Source organism: Denticeps clupeoides, chromosome 8, assembly GCF_900700375.1.
Source record: "Denticeps clupeoides chromosome 8, fDenClu1.1, whole genome shotgun sequence".
Lineage (NCBI taxonomy): Eukaryota > Metazoa > Chordata > Actinopteri > Clupeiformes > Denticipitidae > Denticeps > Denticeps clupeoides.
Window position 1 is genome coordinate 17353672 of NC_041714.1, and position 17975 is coordinate 17371646.

The 17975-nt window shown below is 44.2% G+C and overlaps 1 protein-coding gene across 3 annotated transcripts in view; it reads right to left on the minus strand.

Annotated features, from left to right (window-relative positions):
* The window catches only part of atrnl1a (attractin-like 1a), a 174525-nt gene that overhangs the window by 133062 nt on the left and 23488 nt on the right, over positions 1 to 17975 (minus strand). For all 3 annotated transcript variants that reach the window (XM_028988979.1, XM_028988978.1, XM_028988980.1), the window contains exons 7-14: positions 17815 to 17902; positions 12355 to 12610; positions 11268 to 11451; positions 8413 to 8567; positions 3615 to 3699; positions 3015 to 3226; positions 637 to 755; positions 40 to 153 (exon numbers count right to left, since the gene is read on the minus strand). In XM_028988979.1, the coding sequence (XP_028844812.1) occupies positions 40 to 153; positions 637 to 755; positions 3015 to 3226; positions 3615 to 3699; positions 8413 to 8567; positions 11268 to 11451; positions 12355 to 12610; positions 17815 to 17902 (1213 nt within the window). The remainder of the gene's footprint in view (positions 1 to 39; positions 154 to 636; positions 756 to 3014; positions 3227 to 3614; positions 3700 to 8412; positions 8568 to 11267; positions 11452 to 12354; positions 12611 to 17814; positions 17903 to 17975) is intronic.

Consider the following 17975-nt stretch of genomic DNA (forward strand, 5'->3'; position numbering starts at 1 on the left):
TAGAAAATTTAAATGATGGTTAAAATGATGAGTTCGAACCTTCCCAATCCTGTGCCCCCCGGGCCTCCAGATCGAGAGCTGATGCTCGGACAGCATGGAGGGTGGAGGCATGGCCAAAGGGCCCCTGTGGTGCTGAGAGAGCTCCAGGGTCAGCTACAACAGCAGCAAAGCAAGGGTCAAAGGTTAAATGGGTTCATTTTCAGAGATAGAAAACCAGGATAGAACCAGAGATGGGTGATGGCAGTTCAGCAAAATAGGAAAATGGCGCCCCCTATGTTCAAATACAGAAAAAAGGCATTTTCATACTGACCCACCAGTTTTCCTTGTGTTACAAATTAATATTTACTTTGGCTGCTACACACTCTTAGACTGTATATGGAGAAATCCACATGCTCATTGTAAAATAATTTATTATTCTGTGATTGTGCTCTTATTATGGTGCAGTGCACTGTATTCTGGGCTACTGCCCAGGTTGTCCAGAGCTTAGCCAAAATAAGCCAAACTGATAACCTCAATGCATTGATAAAATTGGTCAATGGAGATCAATATGGCGGAGATGACACGATAGACCCCTTGCATTATAACCTAGTATTACTATGATTTCTATAGGCTACTTGTTTTCAATGTCAAACTCACCACAGTGCAGTTGCTGGAGGCGGAGATGCATTTCTTATCCTCACACCACTGGCAGCCAAGGCTGTTGGCGGTGCAGGAGGCACAGTCCGAGAAGCGGTAACACCTCTCATCTGAAGCATCTATGAGACAGAAAAGTGGTGTTCACCTTCTCTACTGAACTTCTCTCCCAAGCAAGTTAATATTGGTTTTTAATGAGTTTTAATGAGTCATAACGCAAAATTTTAGGCAGCCTCAACCCAGTGAAAACCAATAGGTGCTGATCTTATTGGATGATACTTATTGTTCTATATTGACACTGGAATTGACCTAAGACCTTTCAACCATCTTAAAATGAAACCCACAATTATGAGATTTCGAATGGATTTCTCATGAGTGGCTGACGCTCACCTCACACCCACGCCTCACCGCCGTGGGGTTTCCACTATGGTTTTTGGTTATTTCAGGATTCCTCTGTGAGCTGGAATCACATTTCCTCAGATTACGTTCGTGGTGTAGGGTTTGGGGAAGGCAACCTGTGATGACTCAACAGTAACCAGAAATCCGAGTCACACGCCCATAAACATGCAGGGTGCTGACAGACAGGTCGGCCACCGCAGCGCACGGTTGACAGAAAAACGGTGGAAACTTGCAAGCGTTGCGCTCCAGAAGCTTTTGTTGCCTTTGGAAGTGAAGATAACGAGCGTTCATGGATTAAAATGGGAGGGTGTAAGGCAACAGCGGTCAGCAATGCTGCTTCTTGGCTCCAAGGTTTGCGGTTTTTAACATTTCATGGTAGAAATTCATCTCTGTGAGAACTTGTTGCAGGGGTTCCACACAGAACGTTGTGGCAAAACCGCCAACTAATTCATCTGAACGTGACCAGGCTTCTGTTGAATGATGATGGTGAGATAAAAAAAAAAATGTGACACAATTTACATTGAAAAGTCATAAGCACAATGCGTGGCAGAAAAACAGTGCGAGGTGTACAATGCGGTCAGGGAATCCAGACTGCCGCCGTATCAAGTGTTTTATCCACATGGTAAATTTAGATACTCCAGCATTTCACGCGTCTGGTGAGGCCTACGCATGCATTTTTTGCCAATTTATTTTTATCACTTAAATTTGTCTTTTATACATTACAGTTTCAGTCTGGATTAAAAGGGAAACAAATGACACTTTGAAGAGTTTATGTAAATAAAGTAACATTTTCAATCATAATTTGTAGTTGAGAAAACTATATTGTGAACAGCTTAAGTGCATGACTATGTTCCTAGTATCATGCATTGTTTTTGTATATGCATGGTTATGCTTTCTTTTTCCTGAGTCTAATGCCGATACTAATCATTCTACTGCAAAGGTAACTTTTTTTGTGCATTTTAAATCAGAGTTTAGCATTTGCCTGTCTGGCGAGCCTAGAGCCGCATGACAGCAGACTGATTGAAAGATTGCAGCTCCGCGACAAAAGGCTTCAGCGGTAAGCGCGCGTCACATCATCACTTCATTAGTGCTAAATCCACCTTTTTATACCCCCCGCAAACCGCTGAGTAATTGCCATAATCTCCTCGGGCCAATTTCACGGACAGACACAAATAAAATACATCTGTTTCAAACCGTCCCTGGTTTATTTTGGGTGCAATCGTAATTACATCGGAATGGGAAGGGGGGGGCATTATGAAAGGTCCGACCTTTCATTCCCACAATTATTGGCAGCTTTTTTTTTTTCTTCTTTTTAACGTGGTGAAGCATTATCTTAGTGGAAATGCATCTGCCGCTGCATAGGTAGTCTGGAATTGATATGGACAGGATTAGCATTACGCCAGCAGCACGTGGCGATGGCAATAACGCGCCTAATGAAAATTATGGATTACTTATGGAGAATATGGATACAGGGCTATGAGTAGACCTTTCATATGCTAGTGACCAGGTTTGGACCATGATCCATCAAACTGTAGAGAAAAAGGCCAGATCGCCTGCACCGATGTCCCCTGATCAGCTCCTTCACCACCACCTGTATATACAGACTCACCTGTGAAGACTACCGTGCCAATTCCGGTGGCCATCAGACGTGCGCGACTGTGACAGATGTCTTCAGTCTGTCATCCTAGTCCGTCTGTCTTTTGTATTCTGTTTTGTGATAAATCCTATTTATGCAATCACTTGTGCCTGTGTCATCTGCCTCCTGCCATAACATTTATATAGGAGACCAGAAAACAAAAATGAAATGATCCAACCCCATTAAAACTACAGCCTGACTATCACTGTAAATCATTGCAGCACTAATAAAAAAAAAATGAAGAAGAAAAAAACATTCATTCAATCTATTCAGCTAGTTCACACCTAAAGCTCCAAAATGAGGAGGCTTTAGGTTTAAATCAATTTCAGCAGCGGAGGGCACTCACCGGGCCGTGCTGGGCAGAACGAGGCCGGCACGGAACCGTTGGCATGGATGGCCTTCCAGGGCCAGCATCGGTCCGCCTTCCAGACACAGCGGATGTCCGGCCCGGCATTCAAGCACGGAGCCTTCGCTCTGTACGCCTCACAGCTCGGGGGCTTGTAGACCAGGACGTCATGAAGGATCATGCTAGAGAAGCCCCCAAACAAATACATGGACCTGGCGGAGCACAGAAAGCACGCATTAATTCACAATCACAATACAGAAACAGCACTGTAAATGCAAAATAAACACAGCGTTAATATGCATCATTTGTTCAGCAAGGTTCACTAATTCTTAGAATTAGTACCAGTACTCTTGTGTTGGTGGTGTTTTTGTGTGTGTGTATTTGTGTGGGCTACCGCCAGGTCGTAATTTGGCTTACACAAGCTACACATTTACAGTGTCGAAAGTCGATTAAGTAGCCAAAAAGCCTACATAATTCTATCTATGATTTTAAGGTTAACATAAATATAAAGTTTAATACGTTATCAAAAATATTGTATTTAATTGTGGATATTGTAAAGTTGAATAGTTTATTCTTTCTTTTCTGCTTGGACAAACTCACCCATTACTGACAACAGATGTGTGGCCAAATCGGTTAACGTCACGATGGAGATCAGGTTTAGGCAGAACCTTCCATTCATCACAAGCTGAGGAGACAGACACACACACACACTCTAAAAGTATTGCAGTCGAAGCATTATGCAGCAACACCGTGATAACAAACTGTTAGACTCACCATTTAAATAACTCTTATTATGATTTGGTTCGAGGTTGGATTAAAAACCAGACAGGGCGAGGTGTGTAAAAGAGTGCTCAGGTTTATTTACGGTTATTTCTGTTACCGCAGACTTCACACAGAGGCGACGACAAAACACTGCAGCTATAAACAGTAGACCCCTGCAGACCCTGTGTGTGTGTGTGTGGGTGTGTGTGACAGTCTCGTACACACATGTTAATTCAGCAATTAGCCCTGCTGCAGATCGATTCACCAGTGAGGGAAGGAAGCAGCTGTGTTTGGGCCCTGTTCACGTTACAGTAATCACACACACGCCCATTCTGCACTTTGAGCCTGGACAAACACAAAAACCTCCCGTAAAGACGTTGTGCACACGTCATCCTAAACACACGCATGCATGCACATAATAAACCCGCAAACACGCGTTCACACTTCTAAGGCACAGGAACACAGCGTGTCTCACAAGCAAATGCACCCCAGAGAGTGTGACAGGAAGAACATGGCCCAACACACACACACACACACACACACACACACACATGCACAATTAATGATACACCAGGTGATTAACACCCAATGGCAGCCGCGTGTAGCACTGTGCCACGTTGCCCTGGATACCGGGCCGTCGTAAAGAACTAACTGCAGGCGTGAGCGTGGCTTTTATGACGTAGGTAACAGAAACAGGAGCGAAGCCGTCATTAAACTTTCATCCTGCGCAGCTGCCACTGGAACAACGCTGGGGACGCTGCAGAACCGCAACGAGGCTGAAATGACCCATTGTCTCGAGCCCAGAGGACCAGGGTCAGCACCTGCTGTATAAATCCTGGCTTTCACTCCATGCATTACATTAATAATGCACACGTTGCTGTTTACAATTTTTTATTTTTTTTTCATATCAGGACCAAAAATGACCCCTGGTGACTGCTGCTCCACGGGGACTTGTTAACAAAGGATGTCACTCTTCTCGAAATATCCACAGAGGAAAGTCCACTTGAGCACATTCAACTAATTAGGCAATGTGACATCGTGATCACATCAGTTAACTTGAATGTATTTTTAGAATAATTGTTAATCAATCAAATATTGTGTCTGCCTTCCTGCAGACTAAAAAATTCAGCAGCCTTCTGAAATCCAGATTATATCGTGCAATGAAATGTATTACAGGGTTTCTTCATTAGAGGAGTTCACCACATGCTTTTCGCCACATTTAACTAAATGCTGTGATGTAAACTGTGCACTGGAACTAAAAAACATCTGTCATGTTCTACATGAAATGTTTTGGGGGTTTAAGCACTGTGAACCAGTTAAAATCACCGCAGGGTTTCATTTCATTCACCAAAACACACGTATACAAGACTGTGTGAGAAACAAGTCGCAGGTCAGAGAATTTGCAGCCTTTCTGTCTGTTACTTATATTAAAAACAATGCAATAAAAATTTTTTTTATAAAAAACAACAGAAGGATGATGCTGGAGATGCAGCACAGACAACTATCTGCAGAAACCAAGGACCAAAGACCAAAACTAGTTTTTCATGTTTTTTTTTTCAGCAGAATCTAATAAAAAAAGTATTATGCAGTTGGCAATAAAAGTGCTCTCAGTGTCAAAATACATTTAAACTACAGCAAAAAATGGACTAGATTATGAAGTAGTAAACAGCATCGGGGGGGGACATTTTAGTACAGTTACTAGACACAACAACCAGGATTGATTGTCACCACCTAGGATTGACTCTCGTGGTTTCTCATCCTTAAAAAATATGCATCCTTTCTGCCGGTACTGGTACAAACCCAGTTTAACAATCATTCATGTAATATTCATGTAACAGACATACAGATGAGAGGATATTTCAGCTGTCACTTACAATCATTCATAAAATTAGTCACTCCGATGGTGGCGAGTGAGAATCAGACCAGCCGGATGGAGCTCTGGGCATAATATATAACAAGTATGAAAATGGCTCCTACTGTCACACTAACAATCTACTCAACATACTGTGGTAGTAGTAACCAGAAGATCAAAAAGTCACAGGTTCAAACCCTCTTACTACCATTGTGTCCCTGAGCAAGACACGTAACCTTGAGTGTCACCAGAGCGAATGTCCCAGTTACTGCTTAATTTTAAGTCACTCAGGACCATGGTGTCCGATAAATTCCATAAATGTAAATATAAATGAAGCTAAGTAGGTTTGGGCCTGCACAAATATAGGATTTTTATGAGATACTGTTAAAAGGTGATGCTCTTTAAAAAAAAGCAGGCGGTTCCCTGGTCCCCTTTTCAACTTATATTTGCCCCGTGTTGATTCGGTGCTGATGGTGCCCCTCAGTGGTGGTGAGGAGGTTGCGTAAATGTAAAAGAAATAGGATCCCCACCTGACATGACCAAACATCTGGCCACCCCACCAGCATGAAAGTCATGTACAGTAATATGAGAATGATGAGGGTTGGAAGCATTAAAGGGGTTGCTTTTCTTGGAGATCGGTGTTGGCGCTAGGTAGGGTAATTGGGATGGTTGTTAAGTTGTGATTAAATGATAGGGAATATATCACCACGGAATGAAGGAATGACTCAGAGGAAAGAAAATAAGATGAGTGGATGGATATGCGTGTTTGTTTGGAGGCCAAGAAGGAAGATTTTGATGTTAAAACATCATGCAGAAAAAGTTGGTTTCTGGTCATTATCTGAAACTGGCAGGCACAGCAAAGTACTTTAGTTCTGATCAATCATGGACTAACAATGAAACAAACCCCCAAAAAAACACACACATTTACATCTTTGGAAACCTACTGTTCCTCTTTGCATCTGTGACCGCCTGTACCCATGATCCCATTCTCTCTCCCCTCCACGGACAATCTGGCAGCAAATCGCTGCCCTCAAAACAAATATTCGTCCAAGAGCACATGCCATCTGGCCCGAACCACATTCTGCAGGATTTTTATGGGTCCCTAATGATGGCCAGATATTGCTGTCAGCACGAAGAGGGTGAGTATTAAATCATGGATCCCGAGATCTACTGAAAGAATTGTCTCTGCCCAGCAAAAACAAGACAGGCGCTTTCACAAGAGGGCCACCACAGAGAACCGCTATATATAATTATCTATAAGAATAGGTCACTGTGAGATCATTCTCTGAGCTCGTATATAAATATATTGGACAGGAGATGCTTTGATCTCGAATTTTCATTAGTACCTTAATCGTTATTGAGCACGTAAATTGTCCTCATGTGGTGCATTTTGATGCATCTCAGAGTTTATAAGAACCAGTGCAGGGTATCAAAGCCGGGAGATCCCAGCAGCTGTAATGCGGGAAAGGTTACAGCACCTGGGGAGAAGCTAAGTAAACGCTACACTGACAGTCGATGCTCGGCGGCTCCGAAACTCAATAAAATGCTCCACAGTACAGAACATCAATAACACATCTGCCTATTACACTAGAACATGATATGGCCGAGCATGTGTGGGGCTTTGCTCCACACAAATTAGCTTCACTGCCCTTGGGGAGGCGACTTAAAAGTCTCTAAATAAAAAGAGACATCAAATAGAGCTACGGGCTAATTCAAAGGTCAGAGGTCACCAAGGCATACACATAGCTTGTTCTTGTTGTGGTGATGTCTGTAAGTCAAAGAAAGGACATCACGCTTAACCTGTCTGTCACAGCATGGATGAAAAGTGACCAACAAAGCCTACCACAGGGCACATATACACACACACACTCAAACCTATGGACAATTCAGTGTCCGTGGCTGTGGATGGTGATAAGAAACCAGAGAACCTGAAGAAACCCACACCAACATGAGGAGAGCAAACTCTGCACACACAGGGACCGAGCCGGGATTCAAACTCACAACCTCGGTGGTGTGAGGCCACATCACTGTCACGCCATGAAAGTGAAAAGATTGTCATTATGAAGCACAGCAAGCACAGCACGAAATGTGTCCTCTGCATTTAACCATCACCCTTAGTGAGCAGTGGGCAGCCATGACAGGTGCCCGGGGAGCAGTGTGTGCTCAGTGGCACCTTCTCAGTTTGGCATTCGAAACCGGCAACCTTCCTGATTACAGGTCCACTAGGCCACCACTGCCGCACTGACCAATGACAAATAAGAAAGAAACTGATCTCAGCATTTCTATTAAAAAGTATTTCATGTCACGTACAGTGCCAAATACGCAGTAGAGTGGCTATTCAAGGGTTAAAGACACTGTTGATTTACAGCAGTGCAGAGTGGACCAGTATCAAATCTATGTAACCCGAGCGAACGTGCGCATTACACACTGTCCGCAAAACCGTTCCCACCACCTATAGATCATCTGAACGCTGGAATGGTGGAGGTCTAACCCCCGTGGAGGTCTAACCCCATCTGACCTCTGGATATAGGGTTACGCTGTCACCAGACAGACATGCACCGACTCAGCCAGCACACTGTAATCTCAGAACATGCCACCAATGACCATCTGTGCATTCTGGAGCTCACACCGTAACAGCTCGGACCTTCAGGATTAAAAGCAAGGTATATAACATGATTGCATTAAGAAGGACGTCTTATCAGAGAGACGTGGACAGAGCAGAGTTGTGGAGACGGGGAGGCGGAGGGTGCAGGGTGAGAGAGAGAGAGAGTGAGTGAGACGTACCGATGTCGTAGGCCAGCAGGTCAGCAGAAAAGCACTTGGCCCCGTTGCTGAGCGCCGTGTCGTTGTGGGTGTTTCCTCCAAACACGAGTATCACGCCGCTGATCAGTGCAGATGAGTGGAGATACCTGGCGAGGCCACTCTCCTTCAGGATCAGCCTATATTCCCCAAACACACACACACAGACCCTCATCGTGATAACAGCTGTGCTTGGCAGTGACACTCAGTCAGGGCTTGTAAATGATGCATTAAAACACACCAAAATGCTGTAACTCAGTCAAGAAACATGATCTTATGATCATGTCTGACTGCTAGTCTTGGAATGTGTGTGTGTGTGTGTGTGTGTGGTGTGTAGGTGCCCATGGGCCCTGTTTCATGGCTTATGGGAAGGAACAGTTGGTCTGAAGGTCACTCTCCACAGGGCAGGTCAGAAACACAGACTGACTCCATCAGTAACATGGCACCATGGAGGCACACACACACACACACACACACACACAGTTTCTAAATCTGTGTGGAGATTATTACTATGCAATACATAAATGTGTAATAAATGTTTAGGCTTACCTAAGCTTCAACATTTTCCTACCCCTAAACTGTACTAACCTCAAAATTAAACACGATTTAACCATTTAAATTTACAATTTTGGTATTTGGCAGACACTCTTATCCAGAGCGTACAAGTTACCATGAATAGAATCATTTTATTCGCTCATTTAAAGCTTTCCTTACATAAGTCAGACCATAAGAAAGTTACAAGTTAGTCTAGTGTTCTCCATAGAGGAAGGTCTTAATCTGCCGTTTGAAAGTTCATTCCGCCAGAGTCTAGATGAGTTTCTTCCTCGAACCTTCACCAGGGAAGTGGTGCTGGGGGTCGGAGAGTGCGCGGTGCAGTTCCAGGTATAATAAGGACTCAGAGGTAGGATGGAGCTACCCCATGCTTGGCCTTGTAGGCCAGCATCAGTATTTTGAATCGGGCAGCTACTGTGCGACAGTGGAAGGAGCGTAGAAGTGGGGTGGTGTGGGAGAATTTGGGAAGGTTGAACACTTTATCAATATTTCGATCAATTAACATTTTCTTCCTAGAGAGGCTGAGATATATATCTATTTGACAGAAATTCCTGGAGATCCCCTCTTTGTGAGGACCATTTATTTTTCCATCCACACATCCCCTAATCCTCTGTCTGATGTGCAGACATCTTCGTGATAAAAAAAAAAGGATCACGATGCTTTAAATCCAGATAAAACCTCACAGTCTGGGCGCAATAATCAAATAATCTGTAAAAATGCCAACGTGCTGCCATGCAGTCCACACATACAGTACAGGTCAAAAGTTTGGACACACCTTAAACAATATAATATAAAATAATAAATATAAATATAAAACTTGTTTTCAGTTATTTCACCTTTTTTTGTTAAGTACATAACTCCACATGTGTTCATTCATAGTTTTGAGGCCTTCGGTGAGAATCTACCAACGTAAATGCTCATGAAAATAAAGAAAACACATTGAATGAGAAGGTGTGTCCAAGCTTTTGGCCTGTACTGTAATGATGAGGCCTTTTCTACAATAGTGGTGGAGACGTAATGCTGCTGACGTGATGGAGCACGAACAGAGAGGCTTTAACTACCCAGAGTTCACTCTGCTCCAGAAGGCTGGACAGGCTTTTAAGGCAAGTGTACCCCTTTATTCCTAAACAATAAATACATGCTTTCAAAAAGCTACCAAGCCAGCATGTGAACACACACACACACACACACACACACACACTTTCTTCAGTGACAGAAAAGGTGGTGAGGATATATTTTAACTTTCACTCATCATCTGCTATTATTCAGCTGTTTTTAGCCAGAAACCCTCCCAGTGCAATCACCACCTTTCAACCCTGGATTCTGTGTGTGTGTGTGTGTGTGTGTAGGGTGCACCAATCGTTATAGGTCTACAACAAAAGAATAGTCAAAGATTTAGAGGAGCTGCCATTCATGAATCCAGCTTTTGCCATCAAAATGTGTCTGGAGAACATTTTCTGGGTTCCGTGTTACTCAGCCACCACTGGCTTCGGTTTAAAAAATAAACCTCTCAGGTTATTATTTGCAAGCATTAGTTCCCACCAACTCCTATCACAGTCAGTAACCTTGGCAACCTCGCATGCATGCGTGTGTGTTTTCGGGTGTATCTGTGTTTGCCGGTGTCAGGTCTGATAGGCCACCGACGCTGCTAAAGCAGCCCTGACGTTTTGTTTGTACAGAGAGGAACCTGTCGTACAATAAAATTTCCTTTTTCTCTCTCTCTCTTGTTCTCTTCTCCCCTTTTCCGTCCTTTCTTTTTTTTTTTTTTAAAAAAAGTCATTCGCTCCACTGACGCGAGCAGAGCTCCACTCCACGGCCGGCGCAGGCTAATAAATCCAGTTTGTAAACACTGCTCCTTGTCGAGTTCAACCAGGAACACGGAGAGGGAATGCTGACGAGATTAGAGGCATAATTCCTGATGGCTGCTAGCCAGTGGGGAGATGGGGGTGCAAAATGCATTGTGGGTAAAAACTCAATTTCCAGCAAGAACTCAGATTTAAGTCCTTATAAGGTAGAGAAGCAGAACTAGTGACCACAAGTAGCAGGCAAAGACCCGTGTGGGTTATGTGGAACGTGGTCATTGATTATCTGGTTACCATGGCACCTATAAATGGGTGAACAGTCACCTGTTTATGTTTTGTGTTCTGTTGTCTGTAAAACGATGCCAAGGACAGGCTATCCTTGTGGAGGTCAGAGATCATTGTTCCATGGGTTAGAGTCATTTGTTCAACAGAAGAACATCCTAGCATATCAGGCAGCTGGTTTTAATGTTTTGGCTGATTGCTCACCAGGTACGGCTGAGGACGTCATACCGGTACAGGTCGTCCACCAGGCCGTATTTTTTGTTGGACAGGAGCTTGAAGCCCCCGTGGACGTAGATGGCGCGGGTTGGGCTATCGTACACGCTGCTGTGGGCGTAGCCACCCTGGACCACGGCACCCCGGGTCTCAGGGACGAGCCACGTATTGGTTTCTGGTAATGGAGAGGTCAATACAGAGCAAAAAAAAAAACAAGTTCATGAACAGCAACAGAATCAGCACAGAATTTGAGCACAGAACATATGAGCGTGTGTTTGTAGCTGTACGTACCTATGCGGATTCGTGTATGTGTGTATGTGTAAGAGAGGGGGGGGGAGAGAGAGAGAGTGTGAGACAGACAGTATGTCCTCTCACTGGGAGATGAGGTGTAGACATTGAGGTCAGCTGTCGCACAGAGAGGTTAGCTGAGACACACACACACTCACACACACATTCCTCAGATCCCCTCGTGACAGATGGGAGAAAAGACAGAGCAGAGGAGAGAATATGTGGGCATTGAGTAAGAACTGCAACTCTTGAGTCTCAGACATAAAGAGAGCGAGCGAGGGAGTGATGGAGGAAGGCCGTCACCCCAACACTCTCATTAACGGACAGTTGATAAAATCGCTCTCATAGAACCTTAATATCTCTTTCAAATATGATTTCCACTATTACAATATGCTAATAAATGATGTTTATCATCTGATATTGAAAAACGGCAGGGAGTCTGTGGACAGGGTGGAGAGCAGCGCTGGGGGACGAGGGAGAGTTTGCCAGGGCAGATGCATTCATCAGTGTCCTTTAATAGAACAGTACAGTACAGGAGCCACCTTTTCTCAATGGCCAGAGCCGGTGTGTGTGCACGTGTCCATGTGTGTGTGTGTGTGTCTGTGTGTGTCAGAAATGACAGCACAGGTGACTGCACAATACATGCAGCAAAAATCACAAATGCTGCACTGCCATCTACTGGTAAATATTGAAGACTAAAAAATAATAAATGAGAAAACGTGTCATTCAATGCTTACAAAAAGTAGTTTATGATGTGAGCTTGTTTGTTGTTTGGCGGACTTGTTCTCACCCAGGTGGTACTCCTGAACCCTGCTGATGTAGCTGTATACTGGCGAATATCCAAACAGGACCACCATGGCGGCTTCTCCACTGCCAACCTCCACAATATGGGCACTGTGGCCCTCAACGGCAAACAGCTGCCCCGGGCCGGACACAATGGGGGTCCGCAGGCTCCACGTCTGGCTGGGGACATTAAACACCCACAGCTCGTCTGTCACGCCGCCCGGCCCCACCTCCAGTTTCCCACCAAACATGTAGAGGTCATCCTAATTGACACAAAAGGAGTCACAGAAATGCATGACATTATGGCGTGAAAAAAATGACATTCATTAATTGACATTCATTGTGCATGACAAATTACTGTCAAATATTAAAAGAGGTCATTTATTTTGCAATATTAATACATGGCATAGCGTTTTAATATATGCATCAATCTGTCATGTATACTAAGAACTAAACAAGGACCCCAATACAAAACAGCAATCTACAACATGGCATACATCAGTAGCATGTGAGTTGTTGTGTATTAATATAAATGTCTTAAAGGCTTCATGTGTCTTTATTTACTGTGTCTGTATATACATGGAAACCCACACACACAGTAAATGGAGTTATTGAACTGCTGAACCCGGGACGCAGGAGATTACCTCAGCCGAGCCCCGCTGGATTCTGGGCCTCAATTACCCAACATCTCACTGCAGGGACAGCCGATCAATAAGACAGCAGCTCCTGCTACTGACCCCGGAGCCGCTGCACCTCAACACACGTCTCATAACCGCGCGCTGCGTTCCCACATGCTCACTGACAAAACCCCAGTCTGCTCTGCGGTACTAATCCACCGTAAACCCACGAGACGTCAGTAATTATCCCAGCTCCGTACATCACACTGCGTTAATCAAATGTGGGGAACGCAGAACAGCTCTCACACAGAATTCAAAAAGGAAAAGCAAAGGAAAATGTCAAGATTCCTCGAGAGAGAGCGGGTCAGGCCGGAGAAGCATTTAAGTGGAACATTTCCTGACTACAAAAGAAAGCGCTCTAATGGACATGGTTGAAGCCACACGCCGCACCTCGGTCATCAGCCGACAGAGCTAATGCACCCCATCAGTCACAAGAACCGCCGGGCCGGCACAACGGTCATACGGGCCAGTCATGTTTCACGACCGAGAACTGCCGGCATTTCTCACAAAGATAACTGGACCACGGGGCGAGCTGAGACACCAGACGGGTCCATCGTCCAGCCATGGGCAGTTAACGAATGAAAATACCCGTAAAAAAACATCTGCAGCTCCTCCTTATTCCTCCTTGCTCAAACCTTTTACTCTTTTTTATCTTGCACAATTATTTTTGTACTTTTTTACTTTTCACTTCATACTTTGACTCCACTCATTTGCACACCTTCACCCTGCCTGTTACACATATTATATGATTCTTTCAATAAGGAAACGTCACCATCGACACCCCGAGATGCCTGTTTATTAGGAACAGAATTCCAAAGGCCAGATATCTAGCGACCACTGCAACAAACGTGTTGGGAATATACCAGCGGGTCCAATATAACGGTGTGAGACCGGCACTTACACTAATCTCTCCCAGCACATCCACCCCCCAGCCCCCTGACGGAGCTCCGCTCTGCCGGAGACGGAACTCCTCTCCTGTGCAGGTTTAGGTCGGATTTAGGTGGGTGGCTGAAAAAAAAAAACTGAATTAAGGATGGACTTGGAGAGATGGGAGAGATGGAAGTTCTCTTAGGAAGAGAGGGGATTACACCCTCGTGTGGCCCTCTATATCTTTCGAGTGAAACGGGGAGGAAGGAGGGAGAGAGAAAGAAAGGCAGGAACTGAAACTGGTTCCTGGTTTTTCCGAAGCGGATCCAAGGCAGCAGTTTAAAAAGCCACTATCCAAACAAAATTATTACCCAGATACTAAATACTTTCCTAGAATGCTTAAGATTTCATTGACACACTGCGTTGCTGATACAATTTGAGCTACAATCATCAGTAAAATTGTGCTGAACCGGAATTCAGTTCCACTTGCAGCGTTTGGCTGTGCATTTTATCTGCGTAACGTAACACAAGCAATGAAGAACGTTTTGACACAGGGCTGTCAAATAAAAAAAAAAATTGCGATTACAAAGTCAGTTTTACAATATGCAACCGATCTGAAAAAAAAAAAAAGCGATCATGGTACACATTGCTTGGTTATCATTATGGAAGCCCATTTTCAGAATGAAAATAATCTCTCACAGTTGTAACTTTTTCCTCGCAATTACAACTTTGTTGCTTACAACAGACCGGTCCTTTCAACACCCGCCAAGCAACCTGAGCGATCGCTCCCACTTTGATGGCTCAGGAATGGATTGAAAAAACTGTGAAGTCCTCAGTGGCAGCTCTGCTCTTTCCATGTATATATCTTAATATATCCAGTTTCACTGATATATTAATATATCAATGCTCCATTATATTCATGTTTCACTGATATATTAATATTAATATATGAATGCTGCAGTTTCACTGAAGCATTCGGGCCCTTGCTGGACTAATACTTCCTGCTTCTTTCCACAGGCCATCAGACACCTGAACACTCAGGGACTTTCCTCTGCATGTGTGTGTCACCTCTGTTAGATTAAGTAATATTATCTGTTCCATTTTGCACAGCAGTATTTGCACAGTTTTTTCATGTGTCTCATTGTTGTTGACATGTTTTTTTTTTTTATAAATTTTACTTTTGCACTGCCTGTGTCCCCCGTTTGCACTTTACGTGCAAGGTATGTCAGTATGTAGCTTGGTTTTATTGTTTGGAAGTTACATGTATGTCTATGTACTGTCATGTGTGTAGCTGAAATGACAATAAAGCTCAGCTTCAACTTGTGTTAATACAACAATGTTTTGAAATGAAAACGGAGTTTTTGACAGATGTGCTTTTTGCATTATGTATTGATTCTCCATTATTAGATGTCTTTAGGAAACACAAGCTTCATTTACTGCTTTCAGCTTCACTGGTGGATTGATATAGATTATGTGATGGAAATGGGCTCCTATGCTAAAATTGTCATATTTTTATTAGCAGCCTTTTGCCAACACATAATCGCACAGGCTGAACTTACAACTGTGATTAGATTAATTGTGCAGCATGACAACTCGAACAAGCGAACACCATGACAATGTTTTCTTCATCATCACAATTCAGACCATTAGACAAAATGAAGCTAAAGACACCAGTACAGATCAAGGATGCCACGCCCTCGGCTCAAAATCTGCTGTAACGCAGTCCCACTGGGCATCGGAAGGCCGTCGTCCAGGTCTGATGAAGATGCTGAACTCAACACAGCACGAGGCCTTCCCGTGCAGAATATAGAACAGCCTCTTTTTAAATGTAAAGCCTCTTTAACCTTAACAGCCTTAACGTAAGATTGATTTTCGGCAGGTAACACTTTCACCCATGTACAAAATACACTTTTCCCCACCAAACACATCTTGTCCGCCACGGCTGTGCACAACCCATCGCCAGTGTTTTTATGTTCGTGCTGGGCTCACGCCGGATGAGACGCCGGAGTGCCTGTTCATTTATATGCTAATTGCAAAATCCTCTGCTTCGGAGATGCCTGGCTGTGTGGCCCTGGAGAAGCTGTGATAATTTTTTTCTCAGACAGAAGAGGACAACTGAGAACAATAAAGGGAGAAATGATGGACGCACACAAGAGTACAGGAGTATCAGCAGCGTCCCTTCAGAAGACATTGTTGCTTTATCAGTGTTGCCACTGTGCAGACATCATGGAAGCTAGCATGGAAAGGACTGCGGGGGCTAAATAGGCTGAAGCACATGAGGCCTTTTCATTCATGTTAATAACTCCCTATTTCCCTGGATGGCTTGAATTAAAGCTCAGATAATCTGCATGTTGGTGCTGCGAGTGGGCGTGGCCACATTTGTCACCCCCATTGACATACTCTGTGTACAAGGGGCATTACGTGTGTAGAGAGTGGAGGAGAAAGGGAGAAAATGGATGACCTGGGGCAGTGCTGGAGTAGCGGGTAATGAAATGGACCTGTAATCAGAAGGTTGTTGCGCTGTGTCATATGTGACAAATAATCCCGTACACTTAGCCCAGGCGTCACGTATTAACAGGAGGGGATTTAATTCAATGCATTTTTTAACAGTGCTTATAAAAATATAAGCTTCATCTTCTGGCCTGGTTGGGTGTCCAGGGTGCTGCGTTTTATTTAGCTCCAATAAAGTACAACTAAAAATCTGGAATTGCTGCTGTATTTGCATTGATTCTGTTTGTCAAATATCACATTCTCACCACTAGATCCACTGAAGTTAGTAGAAGACGGCAGCCAACTCCTCCACGACATGAGGAGTGATCGCCAGTGATCTCTACTGCCACCTACAGGGTTGCAGCAGAGTTTGACAGCGATGTGATGTGTAGCCGGAAGAGAGAGACTCATTTGAAGGTGCTCTTCAAATAAACTGAACTTGAACTTGTATAGGTTCCTCTAAGTGACCTGTCCACCAAGTTAAATGGAAGCTAACAAAGGAGTATTCCTGCACACCGCCGCAACTAAAATCAAAACCAAAAACTTAACAGGCATTCGGTGTCTCATGCTGGGTGTTACTTTTTTGTGCGATACTGGCTGTTTCATTACACCAGAACACTAGAACAGCATTAAGGGCCAGTTTTACAACTCATGCTGACTCCTCTCCAGCCTGGAGATACTGGAAGAACTATGACTAATCCCTCAACTACATGGGGTGACCAAACCACCGTACTCTCTCTAAACGCCCCAGCTCCTCTGGCTATGCAACTGGTCCCTCAAGCCAGGCCCTGGATGAATCACTTTCCACCACTTTCTCCTCTGGTTCTCTGCCATGAGCCAAGACATCACGGGACAAAAGTCCAGTCTCCAGGTAATACCTGGAGATTTTCACGAGCATGGACGGATTGGGGGGGTGCCAGAACGCCGTTTTTAACGGCATTTTATTACTAGCACAAATACACGTGTATTGAGACCATGACATGACGAATGTTAAAATTAAGCCAAAAACAGAGACAACCCTATAAAAAAAAAACAGGATATGTTCTGGTCACTTTAACTATAGCGGCGCTATGCTAACTTACTTATCAACTTAACGGCAAATCATTAAACACTAAATATTGCAAACAACTGTTTACTTCAAATGCTACTCTAATCGAACAAACTGATTAACAGCTCTGGTGGGGGTGGCCAGGCAGGGTGGCCAATCAGATTTGAAGGGTGGCAACACCCACATTTACATTTATGGCATTTATCAGACCCCTTTATCCAGAGCGACTTACAATCAGTAGTTACAGGGACAGTCCCCCTGGAGCAACTTAAGTGTCTTGCTCCTGGGTCTTTTTGAACCTGGGTCTTCTGGTTCATAGGCGAGTGTGTTACCCACTAGGCTACTACCACCCCTTATAAGCTGCTGTCTAGTGAAGGTGTGCTACCTGGTAGACATCAAGCGAGTGGCCGTATCTCGGCTCAGGCCCGCCGCTGGCGGGGACCAGGCCCCAGGTGCTGCTCTCCAGGTTATAACTGCAGGGAAAGAAAAACAGTCAATTATATACCACAGTCTGTACTGCAACGAACGGCTGCAACAAATGTTACG